Source organism: Arachis ipaensis, chromosome B4 (genome assembly GCF_059453495.1).
Source record: "Arachis ipaensis isolate K30076 ecotype BB chromosome B4, ASM5945349v1, whole genome shotgun sequence".
In the NCBI taxonomy this organism is placed as follows: Eukaryota; Viridiplantae; Streptophyta; class Magnoliopsida; order Fabales; family Fabaceae; genus Arachis; species Arachis ipaensis.
This window is the reverse complement of record NC_142439.1, coordinates 12,408,680-12,430,246: the sequence shown is the minus strand read 5'-3', so window position 1 is coordinate 12,430,246 and position 21,567 is coordinate 12,408,680. Positions and strand designations below refer to the sequence as shown.

Below are 21,567 nucleotides of genomic sequence, written 5' to 3'. Positions count from 1 at the left end.
TTAAAAGGAATATTCTTAACAGAAATTCCCATCAATTACGCAAAGGCCTTTCAAATACTCAAAATCCAAATCGGCCACGAATAAACAAAAATTCAAACGACTCTATTAGCAAGCTACAAAATAGCAACTATCAATATTGTATTACCAATCACATCATCAAACACAAAAAACATAAACAGTTCTAAACAAGAAAGGAAGATTACAATAATATCCTAAACATTCTCTGCCTCATCTTCGGCAACGCCATCATCCTCAACCATTTTTCATCTCGGACGATCTTCCCAGGATCCATCTCAGACAGATCAGCATCTGGCACAAGGAACTTCGCCTGTAAGGATGCCCTTTCAAAACCCTCAACAAACGAATCCAAAATTTCATCACTCTTTTTCTTCTCCATTTCTTTAAGCTTAGCAGTTACCTCAATCAGTCGAGCTTCCATGCTCGCCAAATTAGCTTCTTTCTTTTTCAAATCCTCAACATCATTGGCATAATTCTCTTTGGTCTCCTTCAATTGTTTCTTAGTTTCAGTTAGCTTATTCTGAAGCTCGGAAACAGCACCTTTAGACTTACTCAACTCTTCTTTCAACAACAAAACCTCATTATTCTCCACCAACATCTTCTTATGCTTCAGCTCCTGGCTACGACCTAAACTAGCTAACCTCAAACCAACCACCTACAAAGCACAATAAAAACAAATTATATAAATAACTCCCAACAAAAACTAGAAACATAGCACAACTAAATACATGACCTGCATATACTGCCCAACAGCCATTTCGCCAACCTCATTTGCCAATGATACGTCAGCTTCAGACTGACAATGCTCATCGGCCACAGTCATATAGGGATACTCCTCCCCCATACAGATAAACCCTCACTATGCTCAGCCATTTCATGAAGCTTTTTCTGGTTCACAACAAAAGCATGAATCTCCTCTAAAGAAACCCCTGTTCCTTCTCACTAGTATCCTCGGATAAATCAACCACGCTCGATTTCCTCTTCTTCGCAATCACTTTCCTTCGCCCCTGACGAGGTTGACTAACTTCTCCAGCTCCACCACCTTTTTCGCGATTGGACGATGACACCTTTTTCTCCAAGTTCTTACTTTTAAAACGTGACCTAAGTGAAGCAGCTGAAACCCCAGGATACTTACCCCCTGCAGATTCACAAAACAAAATCGCAACTAAGTAAAGCTCAAACACACAAGTAAAATAATAACATATAGACACAACTCACCCATATATTCTACCACAGCAGCCCTATTTTCCTCCCACTTTAACAGTTCAAACATGGAAATCAAGTCTTTCCGATCAATTTGTTCCACCAAAAACTCAATAATACAAACATTCCTCGGAGTTATAACTTCAGCCCCGAGTATGTTCTGGGGTTCCGAGCACCACCACAACGGAAACCTCTCAGCCAAGAACTCGTCAATATAAAACGGAAACTCCTTTTCAACATTCCTCACCTTTACGTACATCTCTTTAAAGTCCTTGAAAGAGGACTTATACAATTTGAAGATACCAAATCCAAGAGTACTGTTCAGATTAACCCACCCCCCTTTCCAAACTCCCTTAGCTTGAAATAAAAAAAAAACAAATTCACAGAAGGATCCTCCTCAAGAAACTCCATCAATATTTCAAAACATCGCAGAAATGTCCACCCATTGGGATGCAATTGTGAGGGAGCACAGTTTAGTTGCTTCAAAATTTGACATTCAAAAACTGTAAACGGCAATCTCACCCTTAGTTCTTCCAACACACAACTATGCATATAGAAATACTCAAAATCCTGCCCCCTATGATAGACCCTATCCTCACTACTGCATGGCAGCAACTCGACCTGAACTCCAGACCCAGGCCTCACGATTCCACCTGCATCTACCTCCTTCACAGCCGCATCGTCACGAAACAAAGATACCCGACCCTTCACATCCTCACTAACCCAGTCATAAGACCAATCAATCTCCCCTTTCTTCTCCTTCTCAAACCCCATAACCAAACCCAGAAGCAAAAAACAAAGAAGAAAGAAGCAGATGATAAATTACAAAATAAAAGAAAAAGCATGCATACCTCTTTTACTCATTCTGTTTTCAAAGAAGCAACACTAAGGGTCAGGGATAAGCAACTCAGTTCCTAAACCATTAACTTAACCACATTGCAAAGTAACTGCTACCTCAATCACATCAAACGGTGCAGTTGCTTTGGAAAAATAAAAGACTTTAATGATCCATTACTCTTTCTCTCTCCTCCCCAAAACAATGCCATGACTCCCCACGTCACAAACATAATACCTTTTTAATGAAGTACGTTAAACTGGGGGCTCACTCATTAACCTATCCAACCGAGTTATAACTCATCAAGAAGCTCAACCTGCTTCATTAAAAACTCTTCACAGGCCAAACTTGGGAGCTGTGATATGGTCGTAATAAACGAGCTATAACTCGGCGTAGTCTGTTATAAGCTCGCCCATTCATGAGCTATAACTCGGTCAAGCTGCGATATGGTCGTTATGAATAAGCTATAACTCGGCGTAGTCTGTTATAAGCTCGTCCATTCATGAGCTATAACTCGGTAAGATAAATGCTTTTCATCATAACCGACGATATAACGGTACACAAGTAAAGATATGTTATCCACCTTTTTATAAGCGACCTTAATGCCAAAAGCGCAACGGACGAACAGCCTATCATATAAAGCAAGGTAAAGTATTCTCTTCAGTATGTTCGAATAATACAATATACTGACTTAAGCTTTGGAGTCCCTTTGCAGGTACACTCCCCTCCTCTCATTTGCTCGTATTATTTACATCACCTTAAGGAGAAAAGCTCGGATTCAAAGATTGGAGGCCCAGCCACTGAGGTCATAGCTCGGCAATCACCCTTGAGAGCCGATCTATTTCGCAAGCAAGAACATTATCTATTATACAACTTTAACATTTCTAAGAGTTATTTCCATAATAATATGTATTTTTTTATTTTGAATTATTATTTTAAATAAAAATATTCCATTATGTTATATATATTCCATTATGTTTTTTCCTTTATTTTTAGTTCTGTTCCAAAATATCATTCATTCTCATTTGTCTATGCTAAGATATTTTTTTATTTATTTATAATTAATTTAAGTGGATTTTATTATGATTAGGTTATAGTAGTTATAAAAATTTTGTTAAAATTAAAATTATATTTTTTTATATTTAGTAATATTTTTAATTAATACTTTTTAAAAAGTATTATTTTAATTTTAGTAATACCTTTTAAAACATTATTGTTACCTTAATCACGTGAATATAGTCATGCTAGAATGAGTTACACTAGAATGACTATATATATTTTTTTTTCGGCTGTTCAGCATTGGGCTGTTCAGTTAAAGGCATCAATTAAATCCCAAACTGACTATAGGCCCAAAATGTGTTCAAAAAAACGTATTAGCCCGTAGTTCCAAAAATTAAAAATCTTTATACCATAAAAATGCCCAAAAAAAGTTTAGTAAGGATCAGTCAAGTCCTAACGCTTACCCCAAATCAAAATCACACTTCTCGCCGCCGTGCCGCGCCGCCAACGTCGCTAGCCACCGCCGCAGGCAGAGTCGTCTTCTTCTCCTCCCAAGGCCGCGTTTTCGTGAATACTTTGCAGCTGTTGTATCCATCTATGTGTTGTTGCTCTCTCTGTTTAATTCATACATAAGTTCGCTATGGCTGCACATTCCGATTCAAGAAAACGCACTTTGGAAGCTTTGGAGAAAAGGTTTGCTATTGCCAAAGCTGAGATTTTCAACAAAGAGAAAGCAAACAAAATCACCCTCCGAGAACATGTCAAACCATCTCATCCTCATCCTGCACCTTCTGCTTCTCCTAATGCTCAGAAGCCAAATCCTAAACCGAAACCACAACCATCTCCTACACCCAACAAAGGTATTTCAACTTTCACTTTTTTATTTCTTTTTCGGATTTTATTTCCTTCTTTTAATTTATATTTGAACCTCTCTGTATCCTGTTTGACATTTTAGCTGACCATTTTTATTTCTATGCTGTTAGGGAATTTCAGTTTCTTTGGTTATACCTTTATCAAAGGTACTGCATCTTTTTCTTTTTTTGGCTTTTTGGAAAGTTTTATGCAAATATACTGAATTTTGCATTCCAATTTGCATTGACATTATGAAGGCAACGTTTGTATGTATGTATGCAGAAACTGAAGAGGCTGATCCAATATATGCCCAACTTTCTCATGATGTAAACGAAAATCTGCTTAGAACTAATGACAAGGTATTTCATTGATTTGAATTTGTGTCATGCGTGTATGAAAATCCTAATTCAAGCTTCTATCATCAATCTTTTCCTGTAAATTCCAGAGAGTCAACAGTAGAATTCCTCTTAACACTGGGCACTGAGATATAATTGTTGATGCAATGAATAATTTAAGGGTCTTAAAAGAAATTTTTTACATGTTCTGTATCCAATACCATGGAAAGATGCAATTTGAAGGTCTCTTACAAGTTTCTTTGTCTTCAGATTTCAAAAATGGTATACCTCCCTAATTTTTATTTTCTATTGCAGTCTTGTACTGATAGAAGAAGTTCAGTTGATAGCACACTGCACGAGCTTTTTATGAAAGGGGATAATGGCTATAAGTACATGCATGGATCTAGAAGCTACAAAATTGACAACATCATCCATCTTGATTATGTTGTACAAGGACGTTCAATTGCTTCTGGTTCTCAAGCTAGGACTTTACAAATTCATTCAAAACGCTCGAAGAAACACATGTCCATGAAACAGCATAAGAAAAAGGGATCATTAGATCTTCCTCAAGAGTTCCATAAGTAATTTTAATGTCTCTGAAGTATCATTCTTTTTAGCCTGTTGGTGTTAACTGTTATGATTTTAGTTCTGTGATCACGGGCATATTTATTATTCTGAATGAGATGTTCATTTCACTGACCTTTGGGATTCTTTGCTAGAGAAAAATAATGTTTCATCCAGTTGGGAATGATATTCTCCTTGTTCTTCAATAATTATTCACTTTGGTTACAGATTTAACATTTTCAAGCCAATGCGTGAAATGTGGAATGACTATATAGCGAAGCTTCTTAAAGCCACTAGGTACTTGTTTTCCTCTGGTCTGTTGATCAATTAAATAGTTTCTCCAAGGATGGGAGGAACAGTTGATTTAATCGTTTCTTCGCTTGTAGCTGTTATAACCATTAACTGTCAACATTTCAGGATAGATCAATTGGCTCAATGTCTCCTTGGTGCAGATCTACATGGTGCTTTTATTCTAGGTTTGAGAACTCTCTTTATTTTTCAGTTAGTTATGAACTCAATGTTCTGCTGTCAGAAATTCAAAATTGCTAAAACATGTTTTTATTACCTGGTACTGTTCTCATTTTTGTGGCAGTTAATGTGTTACTGTTAATTATGTTGACTTCAAGGGCAGTTATATTGTTGCTAATTTGATATTACATTTATTTTCCTCTAACTAATTGGGTCTTATGTATATTGTTACTATGTATTAAAAATCGTGTTAAAATAGCTTTTGCTGCTAAGGTTATTATCAAAGCCTATGTTTTATTTTCTTGGGAAGAGCTTATGAAGTTCAGTTGAAGCAGTTGCATGCAATTGAAAAAAACATGTTGCTAGGACTTTCTAATTAAATGAATCAAATTTCTAAAGGTCGCCGGTGCCTGTTGTTGAATATGAGTAATTCTTTTTTTATAATAATAAATGTCGAAGCTCTTGGATCAATCTCCCAATATGTAGTTATCTGCTGACTGTACTATATTTATGTATGTATTGCAGTTGTGGAGTGTAAAATCATCCATTTTACTGGAACTTGTGGCATCATGATTCGTGAAACTGCAGAAGCATTTGGGATAATTACTGAAGATAATAAATTCCGAGGTAATTCTTCCACTGTTTACAAATGAAAACAGGACGCTTTATTGGGGCTGATACCCATTGTCCTTCATAATGTTTATATGAATGTAGAAATTCATCTGTAAAGTTGAATTTGTGATGATTTTATTTGTTTCAGTATCTCCTCTGTAATTTATTTCTTTCAAACATATGATTGCTAAATACTTCTTTTCTCTGTGCTATCTTGCAGTTGTCCCCAAAAGAGGGTCTGTGTTTGTATTCCAAGTTGATTGCTTCAAAGTCACCGTCCATGGAGATAAACTCAGTTCGAGAAGGATTGGATTATGATACTACAAATGATCCCTCAACTCTAGGTGAAAACATATTCATCCTACTTAACGCCTTTTCTATCAATCTTTGATGCTGATGCGGTGATGCCTTGATCTTGTTCAATGTTAATGAACCTTGTTACTTTCTGTTACCTTGATTTCTGCAATCTAACTATTCTAAGAGATTTACAATAAAATGATGTGTCTACTATCTTGTGTATTGGTTTTGCAGGGAAAGTCAAATTCGCATGAAAAAAGTCTCTACCGATTCTGTTGTTATGGGATGACTAAATGTTTGTTTTCACATGATTGAGTCCTGAAGCTGGTTTGGAACAAACGGCGAATTGTTAGAGCAGCAGCCGTCTTCGGTTCCAGGGCATCTTCTAACAGAAATGTGAATGTTTTGAGTGTTTGAGCATTTCGCATTGAACTCAGAAGATGATCTTGCAGCTTTGGATCTTTCAAAATCTCAAGTGACTCACTCGAGTATCTTGTCCCAATTATTTCAGTTTGTTTAGAGAACACTACTGCAGTTGTTTCCATCAGAAAACATGGAAATGTCAAATGACCCACAATTTTGCCCCCGAGAATTTGGTATTTTCTAGGTATGGATGCATTTACTTGTGTATAGAACCTCCCATTTTCTTGAGTGATTTTCTGCTCACTTTAGAATTGGAACTAAATATATAGTATTTCAGCAATTGAATTAGCCACTTAATGTTATAATATTTTTTAATTGTTTTTGTTATGTTATTTTATTTCATCTTTAGTTTCAGATTTTGTATCCTATTATGATGTTAAGAAATTATTACCGTTAAAAATCTGGTTGGTTTTGGGGGTGGGGGATAATAGAAATTTACTAATATTTTTGTTTTTAATAATATTACGGGGATATAAATCTTTTGAAATTATGTCGATTTTGTCTTGGCATTATAGATTATGACAAAAAATTAAAGATTTATAAAATCAAACTATAAAAAAGATTATATGAAAAAAAGTTCTATCGACTAAGAAAATCAGGGTCTTCATAGATAAAAAAAATTAAATAATAAGTTTTTTTTTTGTTACTATTTCATGTGAAAGAGTTTATTTTTTTTACTAATAATTAATTTTAACATTTATTATCTAAAACTTGAAAGAATTTAATGTGTATATTTTTACATATGATTAGATATTAAATTTATTGTACAAATAAAAATAATTAATTTTTATATTTGTTATTTAAAAGTAATATTTTTTCTCTATATATATAAAAATATAATTAGATATTAGTATAAAAAATTATATTGATAGTTATAAAATTAACTCAAGATTTTTTTTTTTGAAATAATTCAATCTTGATTCTAATTATTAATCGCATCATTAGTATTTTTTCCAAATTCTACGTCATAAATATTTGAAAGAAGAGAAGTAAAAATATATATTAGAAAATAAGTGGTGAAAATTTAAAATTAAATAAAAAAATTAAAAAGTATGGATATAATAATAAAATATATTTTTATGTAAATAATATTGTAGAATTTTTTTTAAGTATATTCAATTATAAATTTAATATATAATAGAGAGTTTGAAGTATCTTGGGTGCATCATATAAGATAATAGAGAGATTGAACATGATGTAAATCATAGGATCCAAGTAAGTTGGTCAATGGTCAAAATAGGGGAGTGCGTCTGGTTTTATATGTGACAAAAAAGTGCCTTTAAAACTTAAAGGTAAATTATATCGCACTAAGCTAAGTGTTGTAGAGATAAAGATGTTGAGATGAATGAGTGGTCATACACGATTGGATAGGATAAGAAATTAAGATATAAGAGAGAGGGTTGGAGTATCAATTATTGTGGAAAAGATGGTAGAATCGCGTCTCAGGTGGTTCGAACATGTGAGAAGAAGATCGACAAAACACCCCGTCAGGAGGGTGGATGAAATCGAAGAGGGACAAGAGATGAAAGGTAGAGGAAGACCTAAAAAGACCATCTATAGGTGGTCAAACGAGATCTACATGTAAATGGTCTCTCTATAGACATGACACATGATAGATCTCAATGGCGTCGTTTGATTCATGTAGCCAGCCCTACCTAATGGGACAAGGTTTTGTTGTTGTTGTGGTAGTAGTTTTATGAATTTATTTGAATTATATTATTTTATTAATTTTTTTTAAAACAAAAAGGTAGAGAGATATAGAAAAAAAAGAGAGAGAGAAAGATAAAGAAGAAGAGATGGAATTTATTAGTTTTGGAAAAAAAATTTTATTTTAATTGTAATAAAAGAATACTTCGTGACACATTTTGATTTGTCAAATTAGCAATATAAAATATAAATTATAAGTTATATATAGAGTGAAAAGAGTAGAAAAAAATAGAGAATGGTAGATAAGAGGATGGAAGAAGGGAATTTATTAATTTCTGAGAAAATATTTCATCTTATTTTTAATGAGAGAGTGTCATCTGACATATTTTAATTGTTAAATTAGTAATATAATATAATTATATTTAAATATTTTAATTTCAATTTTAATTGTAATTAGCAATATCATATTACATATTTTGATTGTTAAATTTGTAATTAGTTGTTGATAATAATATATAAAAGAGATAGAGTAAGTGTAAGAATAAAAAAAATAGAATGAGTAAAAAAATGAGAGAGATAGATAAAAAAAAATAAAGAACTCTTTAATTTAAAAAAATTAATTTTAATTATAATAAAAAATAATATGTGACACATTTTAATTTTAAAATTAATAATATATAATAAAATAATAAATTACTCAATAATGAAATCAATTCTACTGTTACTTTTTAAAAAAGTTGTTTTGGTCTACAATTTTACCATCATTGAAAATTTATCAAAAAGAGCGTGATTTTTATTTACTTTTGCTGTCCAAAGTGACTAGGCCCATAAATAAATATAATGAGTAAAAATAATAAAACAATATTGATAAATTTATTTAAAAATAAATAAAATTAACCTATATTTATGAAAATGAGTAAATTATTTCTACTCCTGAACATTTAGAATACTAACGAATTTACCAAAAAATGTAATGTTTGAATACATCTAGATATTTTGGTTATATAGTGATTATTTTTATAAGTAGAAATAATAATTTATTCAATTTTAATAATAATAATAATAATTTGGGTGGAGTTTGTCCTCCTCTTGTCTCTTTCAAGTCATGAAACAAGAAAAGAATTATCTTAGTCGTCAAACTTTAGCCCTCCTATTTCGAGTAATACTAATTCCACATATTACAAGAACATGAATAAATAATTATTTCAAATTACAAAAGATTTCGACGCTAATATTTTTATTCATAAAAAATAAAAATTAAAGGTATATCTATAAAAAAATGTTTTTACACACAAAATTATTCGAATCTTACAAAATTTAATAAAATTTTTAAATTATCCTTTAAGACATCGGTGTTGGTGACTTGGTGGGTTCTTGAAGATGAAGGAGGCCTATAAGAACCTGGTTGAAGTAATCCATGGGTGCTGAACCCGATTGATGCTGCTAGTGCTGTTGTTGCCTTGCCGCTTTGTGGAACCGCACTTGTCAGTAAACGAAGGAGAAATTGGGTTCATGTTGTGATGCTGATGAATAACGCTATTCTGATGTTCATTATTGTTGCACTTGTCTTTCTTCTTCTCCTTCGCTTTCACTCGGATGTCGGACCGAGACAGGGACAACCCGAAAAAGAAGCAAGCCGGCTTGTTGGCAGAGAAAAACAATGCTCTTGTTGAGAGTCGAACTCAAGACCTCCCGCTTACTAAACGGGTGCTCTAACCAACTGAGCTACAAGAGCTGCTTAATAAATTTATATTGACTACTCTACTTGACCGCAGTAAAATAGACATAAAATTTCAACTTTAATTTTATTGGCCGATTTTCTCATGATCCAGGCTATCAGCAACATAAATATGCAAAAATGAACCGATCACAGCACAATTAAATAAAATTTTAAAGTTTCTAACCAACTTAAGTTGATCTAGTAGTTAATTCACTAGTTCGCTTAAACAAATATTGAAAATTCGAATTTTGTTTGCAATAATCTATTAACTAGTGACAAATTCCAATTTTAACAGATTAATCTTTAACCTGCCAGATTAAAAGATACCATAGGCAACAAAAAAATTTTAAAAGTTTCTTTTCTTCTCATTACGATGCTAAATTTATGTTAAAAAATGACACTTTAAAAGTAATATACATTTCATTTTTTATTTGTTCAGACACTGCAATAAAAGTTCAATATAAATGTAGAGCATACAAAACCGTGAAATATGTTACAAGCAAAGAATAATAGTTACATAAATCTCTCTCATTTTCTTAATCTTTCAAGGGACAAAGATATGCTTCTTGTATTAATCTTCAATATTCAATTTGTTCTCCCTTCCTTCTAAAACTTGATACATGTCTACTCTATTGATCCACTGGCACTGGATATGGACAATAACTTGCAAATCAATAAAAAACTTTGTAGCATGCCACTAGTCAGTAGTTCCTCAATGATTTGCAATTCAGCTCTCAAAAGTTTTCCAAACCTTCACCTTCATTTCTGCCCTGGGTTTAAGATTCCATAAACATTATCACTCTCCAATATGAGCATGCTCAATCAATTCAACTGGCCATGCACTCTTAACATGTAATGATGTTTAGGAGGCATAAGCACTCTTCCGTTTAAATTATACATTAGTTGATCATTACCCAAAGATATAAAATCTCCAATATGATCTCTGCTGTAAAAAATGGTGCCTGGTGTATTTCATCAACAACAGTTAAAGAGAAATAATTGGCCACTTCTTTAGTCACTTTCTATGTCTGTTTCATCATGCCTCAAATTATTAGGATATGCCCTATCACCATTCATAACTTTTGCTGATTCTTGAATTGAACTGGAAGTACTTTGCCTCATCTTACCAATTAGTATTTCAATGTAATCCAACAATCCCAACCCTAAGAGACGATTCCGCAGCAACTCAATGGTGGTATCGTAAGGCGGTATTCCTTCATCAATCATCATCTCGAAGTACTTACATGCCTCCTCTAGCTTTCCCTTTTTCTTGCATAAACCATGAATCATGACAGAATATGTAGACACAGATGGATAAAACTTATTGTCCCCCATGTTTTCCCAAACTTCAGTTGCCTTGTCAAACCTTCCTATCCTAATCAGCAATTTCAGCACCATGTTATATGTATGGCGATCAGGAAGACAGTTATCATTCACCATTCTAGACGTCAACTTTAGAGCCCTATTGACCTCACAATGGTCACAGTGGAAAGCGAGTATCGCATTGTAACTCCAAGTGTCCGGTTTTACTCCTCTTGAAATCATTTCATCCAACAGCTGATAAGCTTCTTGCACCTTTTCATTCTTACAAAGTTGCTTTATAACACAATTGTATGTAAACACATTAGGCAAAAGGTCATACCTTCTCATTCTATCAAGAACCCTAAAAGCCGAATACATGTCATTTGCGTTGCAGTATGAACGAATGAATATTGAGTAAGTAAAAGCATCTGGCACAACTCCTTTTGACATGATATCATGAAAAATATCTGAAGCTTCATTGACATTACCTCCTTTGCAAAGGGCATCTAACAAATTATTATATGCAAGCAAATCCACTGGACATCCTTGTTCAAGCATTGCATCAAACAGCGCACGGGCCTTTCCTGAATCACCAATCTCACCCCATCCACTTATCAAAATGCTGTAAGTTTTAGCAGTTAACACAAAACAATTCTTAACTTGATCAAAAAAATTTTGAGCTTGCTTGACATGTTTCCTCTTGCATAAAAAGTACAGCAGCTTATCAAAATCATGAATTGTTGGCTTTATTCCAAATTCATCCATCCTCATGAAAGATCGTATTGCTCCGTCTGGCAAATTTGCCTGGCTATATGCTCGGAAAATGAGCCAGAACATCTCGCTTCTGATTTCACAAACAGAATACTCTCTCATTTCTATGAGAAAATCCCAGAGTATGGCAAACTGTTTACAGCTTCCTAAGATATCCACCAAAATGTGGAAGCTCTCAACACTATGTTGGAAACATGGAATTGATTTAGCCCAAAGAAAGAATCTGTGACATGGGAAGCCAAGATTCTTACACCTCTTCAATACCTGTTCAACCAAATCTGTAGATATTTGTGCTGAATATGGATTGAGAGACATTTCTAGATCATGGCGAGGATCTCGGTGATCACTTAGTACACGAGATATTTCATTCACAAGGTCTGGTAATAATGGCCCAGAGACTTGTGTGGTTGGGGAAGCGTGGGCGTGATAGCAGCGGGGCTTGTGATCAATAAGAGGCCAAAAGAAAGATGGTAGGAGTTTGTACTTAGAGGATAGTGCCCGAAAACCCATGTTGCAACTTGTTCATAGGATCTTCAATCCACAACTTTCCGTTGCCCAGCTTAATGGCCCTTGTTCTTTCCTGTTTAGAAATAGGTGTAAACAAAATTATGTTATCACAGTTAAAACCTACTAACAAATTAGGCTTTTTCATAAATGCAACATATATACAAAATGACAAACACAAAGACAGTGAGCAATATTTACCTATTTACATCAATAACTTGAAGCAAATAGATAAGCTCTTACTAGTACAACAGTAATAAAGAAAAATAAAGAATAAAGGTTTTAACTTTTAACCTAATAAAAGAAAATTAGTAAGAAAGGAACACTACAATAGATCATCCATAAAGACAAAAATACAGCATAATAAACCAATATCAATATTTTATATACTTGCAAAGTAGAAGACTAAGCATGTCTCAATTTCAATATTTGGAAACAGGTTTTGAAGCATCAGCATATGAACACAAGCAAAACATGGTAGAGAAGCAGAAAAATTCTAATGTGAACAATTTTCCTTAATTTTGAACAAATTCATCAGCACCAGTCCAACTAAACTAAATAACATGTTTATATCACCAAACATACTAAGCTAAATCGTAGCAAAATTAGAACAGATAGAAGACTCTATTCCACCTACTAATAGCAGCATAAATTCATAAAGCAACTCTTACTATTCATTCAGCATACTGCAGTGACATCAGCTTCTGTTCACTAGAGCTTCAATTCTTTTCATTTCTTTTCTTTTCTTTGTTTTGTTTGATTGATTTCTTGGGCACTTATATGAACCACCAGCAATATTGTCTTGGATTCATTATAACCTCTCCCTCCCAAAACCAGAAGTAATTGAAATATCTTCTTTTCTTGCAATCTACCTTCCTGTTCTCAAACAAATTTCTCTTACTTAGCAACATTCATCTACAAGTCTCTCCTAAATTCACTAATTTTCACCTTACATCATTTTATAAGATCGAACATAACATGGCATTGGTAACAATAACACTCATGGCAGCAACAAACACATTGAGCATCAATTTCATTAGTGTAACACCTGCTAAGATTTTGACACAACCATATAAATGATTATACATATCAAAAGCTAACTTGATGATTCCATGGTGCAGAAGGAAAGAAAAGGGCAGACGCGGCGGTGCTGCGAGGAGAGAAGCAGAAGTGCAGAACAGTTACGCCGAGGCGTAGGCGGCGGCAGCAGCAAACCGGAGAGGCCGAGGCAGAGATGGAGTGAGTTTGGGTAATAATGGAGAACGGAGAAGAGTGAGGACGGGGATGCCACTTTTTGTGAAATTTAAAAAGAATAAAAAAAAGATAAACTATTAAACAGTTAATTAGCTAAGGCGTTAAGGTAATCTCGTTGGAGCTTTTACCCAAGGTTGCAAGAACCGAACCGATTATTAAACCGGTCAAATGACTGGTTCAATAATTCAATAGTCCAACCAGAATCAAACCGTAGTTGAACCGATTTAATTAAATATACAATGAAATTATTAAAAATTCAATACATAATTAATATGCAAATTCAATAATTCGAAACTAATTTCAAAATTTTACAATTTCATATTATAACTTACCTATAGCTTATCATTAAAAATTTACAAAATAAAAAATTTCTAATTAATTTCTAAATTCAAATCAAATAATCAACAATAATACTCATCACATGAACAACAAAAATTCAGAACAAAAAAAATTTAACAATAAAACAAAACATATTTAAGAAGCATATAATCATAACACAAAAGTAAAAACACAGTTCAATTCAATTACAAATTCCTAAACCTGCTGAATATAAGACAACCAAAGCATATAATCATATTTAATTTTTGGGATTCTAATCAATTAATCAACCATATGGTTCTAACTTCTGAATCCAAACTAATCTGAAAACATATCAGCAGCAAAAACTAAATTGAATCCAATTCCAAAGTCAGAATCCAAATTAAATTGAATTCAGAATCACATCAACATTCAACAAATTGAATAAGTAATGTCTCCTGGCTGTTGTTCCTGTTCCATCTCCAACATCCAGCAAAAATAAATTAAGCTTCAACAAAATTAACTCACAAATTAACTCAGCAAAAAAATATTTAACCGAATCATTCAATTCAACCATTATTTCAGAAAATCAGTAACTCAGATTAAGCAAAATTAACAAACACAGAATCAGAAATCAAAAAACCCAGAACACAGAACCCAGAATCAGTATTATTAACAAAAGTACAACACAAGCAATATTAAATTGAAGCAGCAGTGCTTACCGGCGGCGAAGGAGGAAGGAAAGTGACGGCGACGGAGGAAGGGGAAGTGACGGGCTGACGACAACAGAGGAAGGAAAGTGAGCTCGGACAGAGAGCGACAAAGAGCTCGAAGACCTCGGACACACACACACACACACACACACACACACAGAGAGGGGGAGGGAGCTCGAAGAGACGACGATCGACCGAGCAACCTTCGCGACGGTGATGCCACGGGGTCAACGCTTCCTTCGTGCGACGATGTCGAAAAAGAGGAAAGATGAAAAGGGTTCGGCGATGAGAAGAGTGCGATGGCACCCACGGTTCCCGCCGGCGGCGACTGCACCCTCTACCGGAGAAGAAGAGTTCGGCGATGGGGGATGGTGATGGTGGGCTGGTGGCTGGGTTTAGGTTAGGGTTAGGTTTCTGATTCTCAGAGACATGATTGAAAGGGGTGGGGTGGCTGTGGTTTTCCTTCTTCCTTCTAAGAGAAATGGCGTCGTAGGAGCTTACATATTCGAACCGGAAATCCTGAAAAAACCCGCCGGTTCACCAACTACCGCCAGTTCAATCGTTTTACAAATCGGTTTTTTACAAGACGGTTTTATGCCCACCAAACTATGTGTGTTTGGATTACCGTTCGTAAACGGAAGTTTATATAAAATTGATTTTACAAACTTGATTTTAATCAAAAGTAAATTTGTGTTAAAGTAATTTATGTTTGATAATTTTTGTATCAAAATGGATTATAGTAAAATAAATGTTGTTTGGCTTGTATCATTTAAAATCACTTTTAAATAAAAAAATTACTAAAATGGACATCAACTTAAAAATTTTTTTATATTATCCTATTATTTTAATTTAGATATTTAAATAGATCTTATTAGTTAATTTTATAACAAAATTAATATTTACTTACTAAAATAAAAATAACATAAAAATAGACAAAATATATTTTTAAATAAAAATAAAAAAATATAAATTATATATATATATAAAAGAATATTTAATCAAATATGTTACATTTTTTAAGTATTAAATGTTACTTTAGTATGTTTTTACATCGTATTCTTATTTTAGTACTCTCAATAATCTTATTTTTAATATTAATTTGGAATCCAACGTTTATAATTTTATTATTATCTATGATTAAATTTTTATTTAATTTATCTTTTTTAATGGAATCATAATCTATATTATAAAAAATTACAATAAAACATAGTATACGAGAATTACAATTATAAAAGAGAGTACTGAAAATAATAAAAAAAATAAATATTTACTTTATAGTGATCGAAACAAATCTAAAAGTTTTTGATGATTTTTTTATATAATATATTTTTAGTATTTTTAGTACTATTTTTTTAGTATGTTATAATTTTTTACTATTATTATTTATAGTTAATTTTTTATTTAATTTACTTTACCTAATAGAATCAATAAATCATATTATAAGAAGATAATAACAAACATAATACACAAAAATCACAATTATAAAAGTGTATAATATCAAACAAACAGTTTAAAAAAATAAAAAATAATAAATAATAGAAAAATAGAGCTCATATAAATAGAAATAATAAGAATTTTATAAATAATACAATAACATATATAAAGGATAAAGTTGGTAAAAGATAAATAAATGGTTAGTATCTATGGCCAAAAGTCCGTTAAGAAAACGCAGAAGCTAAAAATTGTTGCTTCTTGTAAAAGTGATTTTCGCAGCAAAATCACTTCTGCGTTCTAAGAGAAAAAAATTTGACAAACCAAAAGTTAAAACTTTCAAGAAATTTAAATGTGCTTCTTCTCTTTCAACGAATTTCCCAAATCCAGTTGGTTATCATAACATTACTTTTTTACCAATTAAATTATGCAGCTCTAAAATAGAATATACAATTTTACAAGAAAATAAACTCTAAACAAAATATGACTTTAACTTTATGACTCTGATTCTTCTTAAGTATTTTTAAAAATAAATAAATAAATAATAATAATAATAATAATAATAATAATAAGTGCTAGACAATATAGAATAATTAGTTCACTCATTCGTTTAATTAAATATTGGTGATTTATATTTTGTATTGTATGTGCAGTAATTTATTGACCAATAGTAAATTTGTCTTGTAGATCGGGTATATTGTGAAAACAAAAAAACTCTACAACCAAATAAATTACCTAATTAAATTTAATCAAGTTGTTGTAATTGTTTTTCACATCATGTGCCATTTATTATGAGAGCGCTTTTCTTTCATCTTCTTCAAATACGCTCACTCTTACTACTTGTTCTTCTTCTTTATTCTTCTTTCTTTTGCTCACTCTTACTACTTGTTCTTCTTCTATGCTCTTCTTTCTTTTTTTCATCCTTCACTTTCATTATTGTGGTAGTTGTTACCACCACCACTAACTACTCCTCCTTCATTTTTCTCATTTGATTTATTCTTTTTCTTTTTTTTCTTCTGCTAGTTTATTATTATCACCATCATCATCTTCTTCTTATTTTTAGTTAAATATCGTAATTTAATTTAATGATAAGAAAAGTACATTATATTTTTATGTATGATTAAAAAATTTTTGTCCACATAAAAAAATTTAAGAAATTTTTTGTGCCACATTTAAAAAATTTTGATGCTATTCTTTGATAAATTTTGCATAACTAAAAATTTTTCCTCTTCTTTTTCTTCTTGAGTTTAATACCACACAATCAGTTCAGTGATAATAAAACACATTATTTAATTAAAAATGACAAAAAATTTTGGTAAATGACACAAAAAAATCTTTAAAAAATCATAAATCTAAAACTTTAACTTAACCAACAAAATACATTTAAATATGTTTTAGAACAAAAAAATATATCAATGTGTTGTAAATAACACAAAAAGAACTAAACCTCTTATATATGAATTTAATACCATCCAACTAGTTCAATGATAAAAAAAATACATTATTTAGTTAGAAATGACACGGTTAAAAAATTTTGATGTCAAAACAAGAAATTTTATATGTTACGATTAAAAATTTTGGTGTTATTTTTTTAATAAATTCTGCACAATTTAAAATTATCCTTCCTCTTCTTTAGTTTAATACCACACAATCAATTCAATTATAACAAAACACATCATTTAATTAGAAAATGACACCAAACATTTTTTGTAAATGATACAATAAATCTTTAAAGAATTCTCTGTCCAAAACTTTAACTCACACAACCAACAAAATATATTTAAATATGTTTTAAAATAAAAAAATACATCAATTTATTATAAATGACACAAAAATAGCTAAACCTCTTGTATATGAAATTATGAATTCAATGCCACCCAACTAGTTCGGTAAAAAGAAAAATACATCATTTAGATGGAAATGATACGGTTAAAAAATTTCTATGTCACGGTTAAGAAATTTTTGTGCCAAAATAAAAAATTTTCTGTGCCACGATTATGAAAATTTGATATTATTTTTCTGATAAATTTTACACAATTTAAAACTCTCCTTCTTCTTTCACATTGGTTTAGTTATTCTGTTGGTCCCTATAATTTCACTGAATTTTCAATTAAGTTCCTATATTGGTTCCTATACTATATCAGATTTTGTAATTAAGTTCCTATTGTGACAAAAATGTTAGAATCAACAAAATATTCTATTAAACAAAACGAATATGTCTAATACTTGATTAAATATTCTATTTCATTTAATAGAATATTCTGTTAATTCAAATATTTTTGTCACGATAACAACTTAATTACAAAATCTGATATAGTATAGGGATCCAATTAAAAAGAAAAAAAAGTATAGGGACCTAATTGAAAATTGGTGAAACTACAGGATCCGACGAAGTAATTAAACTTTTCACATTCGCATCATTCTTGTTTCTCCCTCTTAACAAGAACCTGTGTCACGGTTAAAAAATTTTGGTGTCAAAATTAAGAAACTTCTTGTGTTATGATTAAAAAATTTCGGTGCTATTTTCTTATAAATATTTTGCATAACTCAAAAATCTTCTTCTTCTTTTTTCTTGTTGTCATCATCTTCTTCTTCTTTTTTTATTCATCTTTCTTTTTATTTTACACTTTCACCCTCTCATAATTTTTCTTATTTTATCCTTTTAACAAGAAAAAAATAAAAAAAATAAGAAAAAATTAAACAAAGAATAAAAAGAAATAAGAAATACATAATGTTACAAAATTACCAGGAAGAGGAGAAGGAAAAGAAAAGAAAAACGCAGCAACAACAGTAGAAATAAGGCTGCGTTTATTTACAGAGACAGGACACTGAGACATGGACACAGAAACACAAAATCATATTTGACAGAAGAGACATGGACAGAGACAGTATGTCCAGAGACACTAAATTAGTGTATTTTGTGTCCATCCTGACAGGAAGGACACAGAGACACTAACAAGAGATACAACTTATTTTTCATTCTTTTTTCATTATTTTTGTTAATTTTTCATAATTATATTTTTTTATTATTATATTTTTCATCTCAAATTTTTTGAATGAAAAAAAATGAGTAAATTAAATTTTCATAATTTGTTCTAGTTTATTATCAAATAGAATACAAGAACACAAAATTTTGTGTCTCTGTCCATTAGTGTCTTGTCCTATCCTGTTCTCAGTGTCTTGTCCTATCATGTTCTCAGAAACAAACGCAGCCTAAAAGAACGATAATAAAGAGGAAACATATGAAAAAAAACAATTTTATATTAAAGAGTGCGGGATACGAATATTTATATTAGTGGAGAGTTGGAGCGTGTTTAATATATGTTTATTAATGAAACTGATTTTTTTTGAATTTGATGTAAAAAAAAAAAAAGCGTGGAAGGATTGATGTGAAAAAATTGTAAGATGATTAATATGGATAAATAGTTTATTTTCCCATTAAAATGTTTTGAATTCTAGTTTTAACAATAACAAAAAGGATTTTGTTCTATGAATATATATAAAATATTATCCAAAAATATAAGGTTTACAACTTTAGTTAAATTTTATAGAAGGTCAGTATAATCATATAATTAGGTTTTATTGAATACATTATTAGTGAATTAAACCTCAAAAGTATAAGTGAAAATATGAACAAAACTTTAATTGCACCCATAATTGGGTCATATATTGAAGGGTGTCACTTTCAAATTAATAATATCATTTCTTTATGATATATCATTTTTAAATTACTCTCAATAAATATTTTTATTACTATGAAAAATTAAATAATGAGAATGAATGGTGATTTAAAAAAAAAAATCGCACAAAAATGAGGAGCAAAACTAATTTTAAAAGTGACAATATTACTTTCTTAAAAAATATTATTTGTACACTAAAATCAGCTATCAATGTATTTATGTATAAATATATGTGTAGTTTGATTTATTTTCAATGTGTATTTATATTTTAGCATATATTTTATACTGGTGATTGACTTTAGTGGCTGAATTTAGTTTACACCTAGTATAACCCTACTTTCTTATATTAAATTTAAGGGTAAAAAACGTATATGAGCCGATGGGAGTTTAAAATTACCTAAATCCGCCAAATAAAATTCTGATACATCATTCTACCAAAGAACAAATTAATGTAATTCGAATTAGATTTGTATGTAATTCGAATTGATATAATTCGAATTACTTGAAAGCATTGACAATACGTAATTCGAATCAATATGTCACGAATTATAAACATAGAGTTCGAATTGTATCAATTCGAATTAGTAGGGAGACGTGCTTTGAAGGGAGTTCGAATCAAGTTGATTCGAATTACTCTATTTTCGAAACTAGTAGTAATTCGAAAAGATATAATTCGAATTACTCCCTTTTCGTAACAAATTCTAATAAATTTTTTAATGAATTTATTTAAATTATACTACAAAAAATATTTAATTCTATGCAAAATAATTTTAAAAAAATAGCTTAAAAAATATTTTTTAAATTATTTTGCATACAATAAAATATTTTTTTGTGGTATAATTTAAATAAATTTATTAAAAAATATTCATGAGCTATCAAGAATGGACAGAAGAGTATTGTATATAATTCGAATTGCTCACCGTATAATTTGAATAAGGCTTGGTTTGGTAAAGCTTTTACTTTTGAAGAGTAGCTTATGAAAAGACTTTTTAAAGGCTATAGCACTTGCGTTTGGTAAAATCACATTAAAAATAGTTTTTAATAAGCACAAGTACTATAATTGTGTTTGGTAAAACAGCTTTTAAAAATTAAAAAAAATATAATAAACATATTTATAACGAAGAATAATATTTTTTTTCAAATTTTAGAGACCAATAATTTAAATATTTATTTGATTTACTCTCTATATTAATATAAATAGAGTTATCATTAGTCAATAATAAAACTTGTACTGATACGTCTATTACCCATTTATATATATTGACTCACTTATACAAATCATAAAAAATGAGACACATATCTCAAGTAAAATTATATGAAGATTGTGTTAGAATTTGTGAAGGTTAGGTTGAGAAATTAGAAATATATGAGGATTCTAACGGCAATATAATGACAGAAAATATGTGTGGAAAAATAAATAAAATATATTTTTAATTGTTTTGTATGGAATAAAATATTTTCTTTAATTTCTAAATTATTATTGACTATGTAGAGTACTTTATTTAAAATTTGAGTACCTAAGTCATCAGAACATTACAAATTTTTATAGTACTCCTAACATTTTTTAAGTCATTTTTTTAAATTGTTTTGCATAGAATAAAATATTTTTTGTAGTATAATTTAAATAAATTTATTAAAAAAA

General features: G+C 30.8%; 2 protein-coding genes and 1 non-coding gene across 3 annotated transcripts; 1 reads left to right on the top strand and 2 right to left on the bottom strand.

The window, feature by feature from the left end:
* The first annotated feature begins 3,489 nt into the window (after positions 1 to 3,489).
* On the top strand, positions 3,490 to 6,933 carry POP4 (ribonuclease P family protein). The gene is made up of 9 exons (XM_088485789.1): positions 3,490 to 3,915; positions 4,039 to 4,074; positions 4,190 to 4,266; positions 4,558 to 4,823; positions 5,035 to 5,103; positions 5,224 to 5,282; positions 5,800 to 5,901; positions 6,107 to 6,230; positions 6,418 to 6,933. Exons 1-8 carry the CDS (start codon positions 3,696 to 3,698, stop codon positions 6,202 to 6,204), a joined length of 927 nt encoding a protein of 308 aa, XP_088341915.1. The 5' UTR covers positions 3,490 to 3,695; the 3' UTR covers positions 6,205 to 6,230; positions 6,418 to 6,933.
* Positions 6,934 to 9,914: 2,981 nt separating this feature from the next.
* TRNAT-AGU (transfer RNA threonine (anticodon AGU)) lies at positions 9,915 to 9,988 on the bottom strand. Its single transcript has one exon. It is a non-coding gene; the product is annotated as a tRNA-Thr (tRNA).
* A 396-nt stretch (positions 9,989 to 10,384) lies between these two features.
* LOC107638931 (Pentatricopeptide repeat (PPR) superfamily protein) lies at positions 10,385 to 15,288 on the bottom strand. The gene is made up of 3 exons (XM_016342324.3): positions 14,824 to 15,288; positions 13,222 to 13,426; positions 10,385 to 12,626 (listed from the first exon to the last, which is right to left on the bottom strand). The coding sequence occupies exon 3, from the start codon at positions 12,554 to 12,556 to the stop codon at positions 10,985 to 10,987; it is 1,572 nt and encodes a 523-aa protein (XP_016197810.1). The 5' UTR covers positions 12,557 to 12,626; positions 13,222 to 13,426; positions 14,824 to 15,288; the 3' UTR covers positions 10,385 to 10,984.
* Positions 15,289 to 21,567: the final 6,279 nt, after the last annotated feature.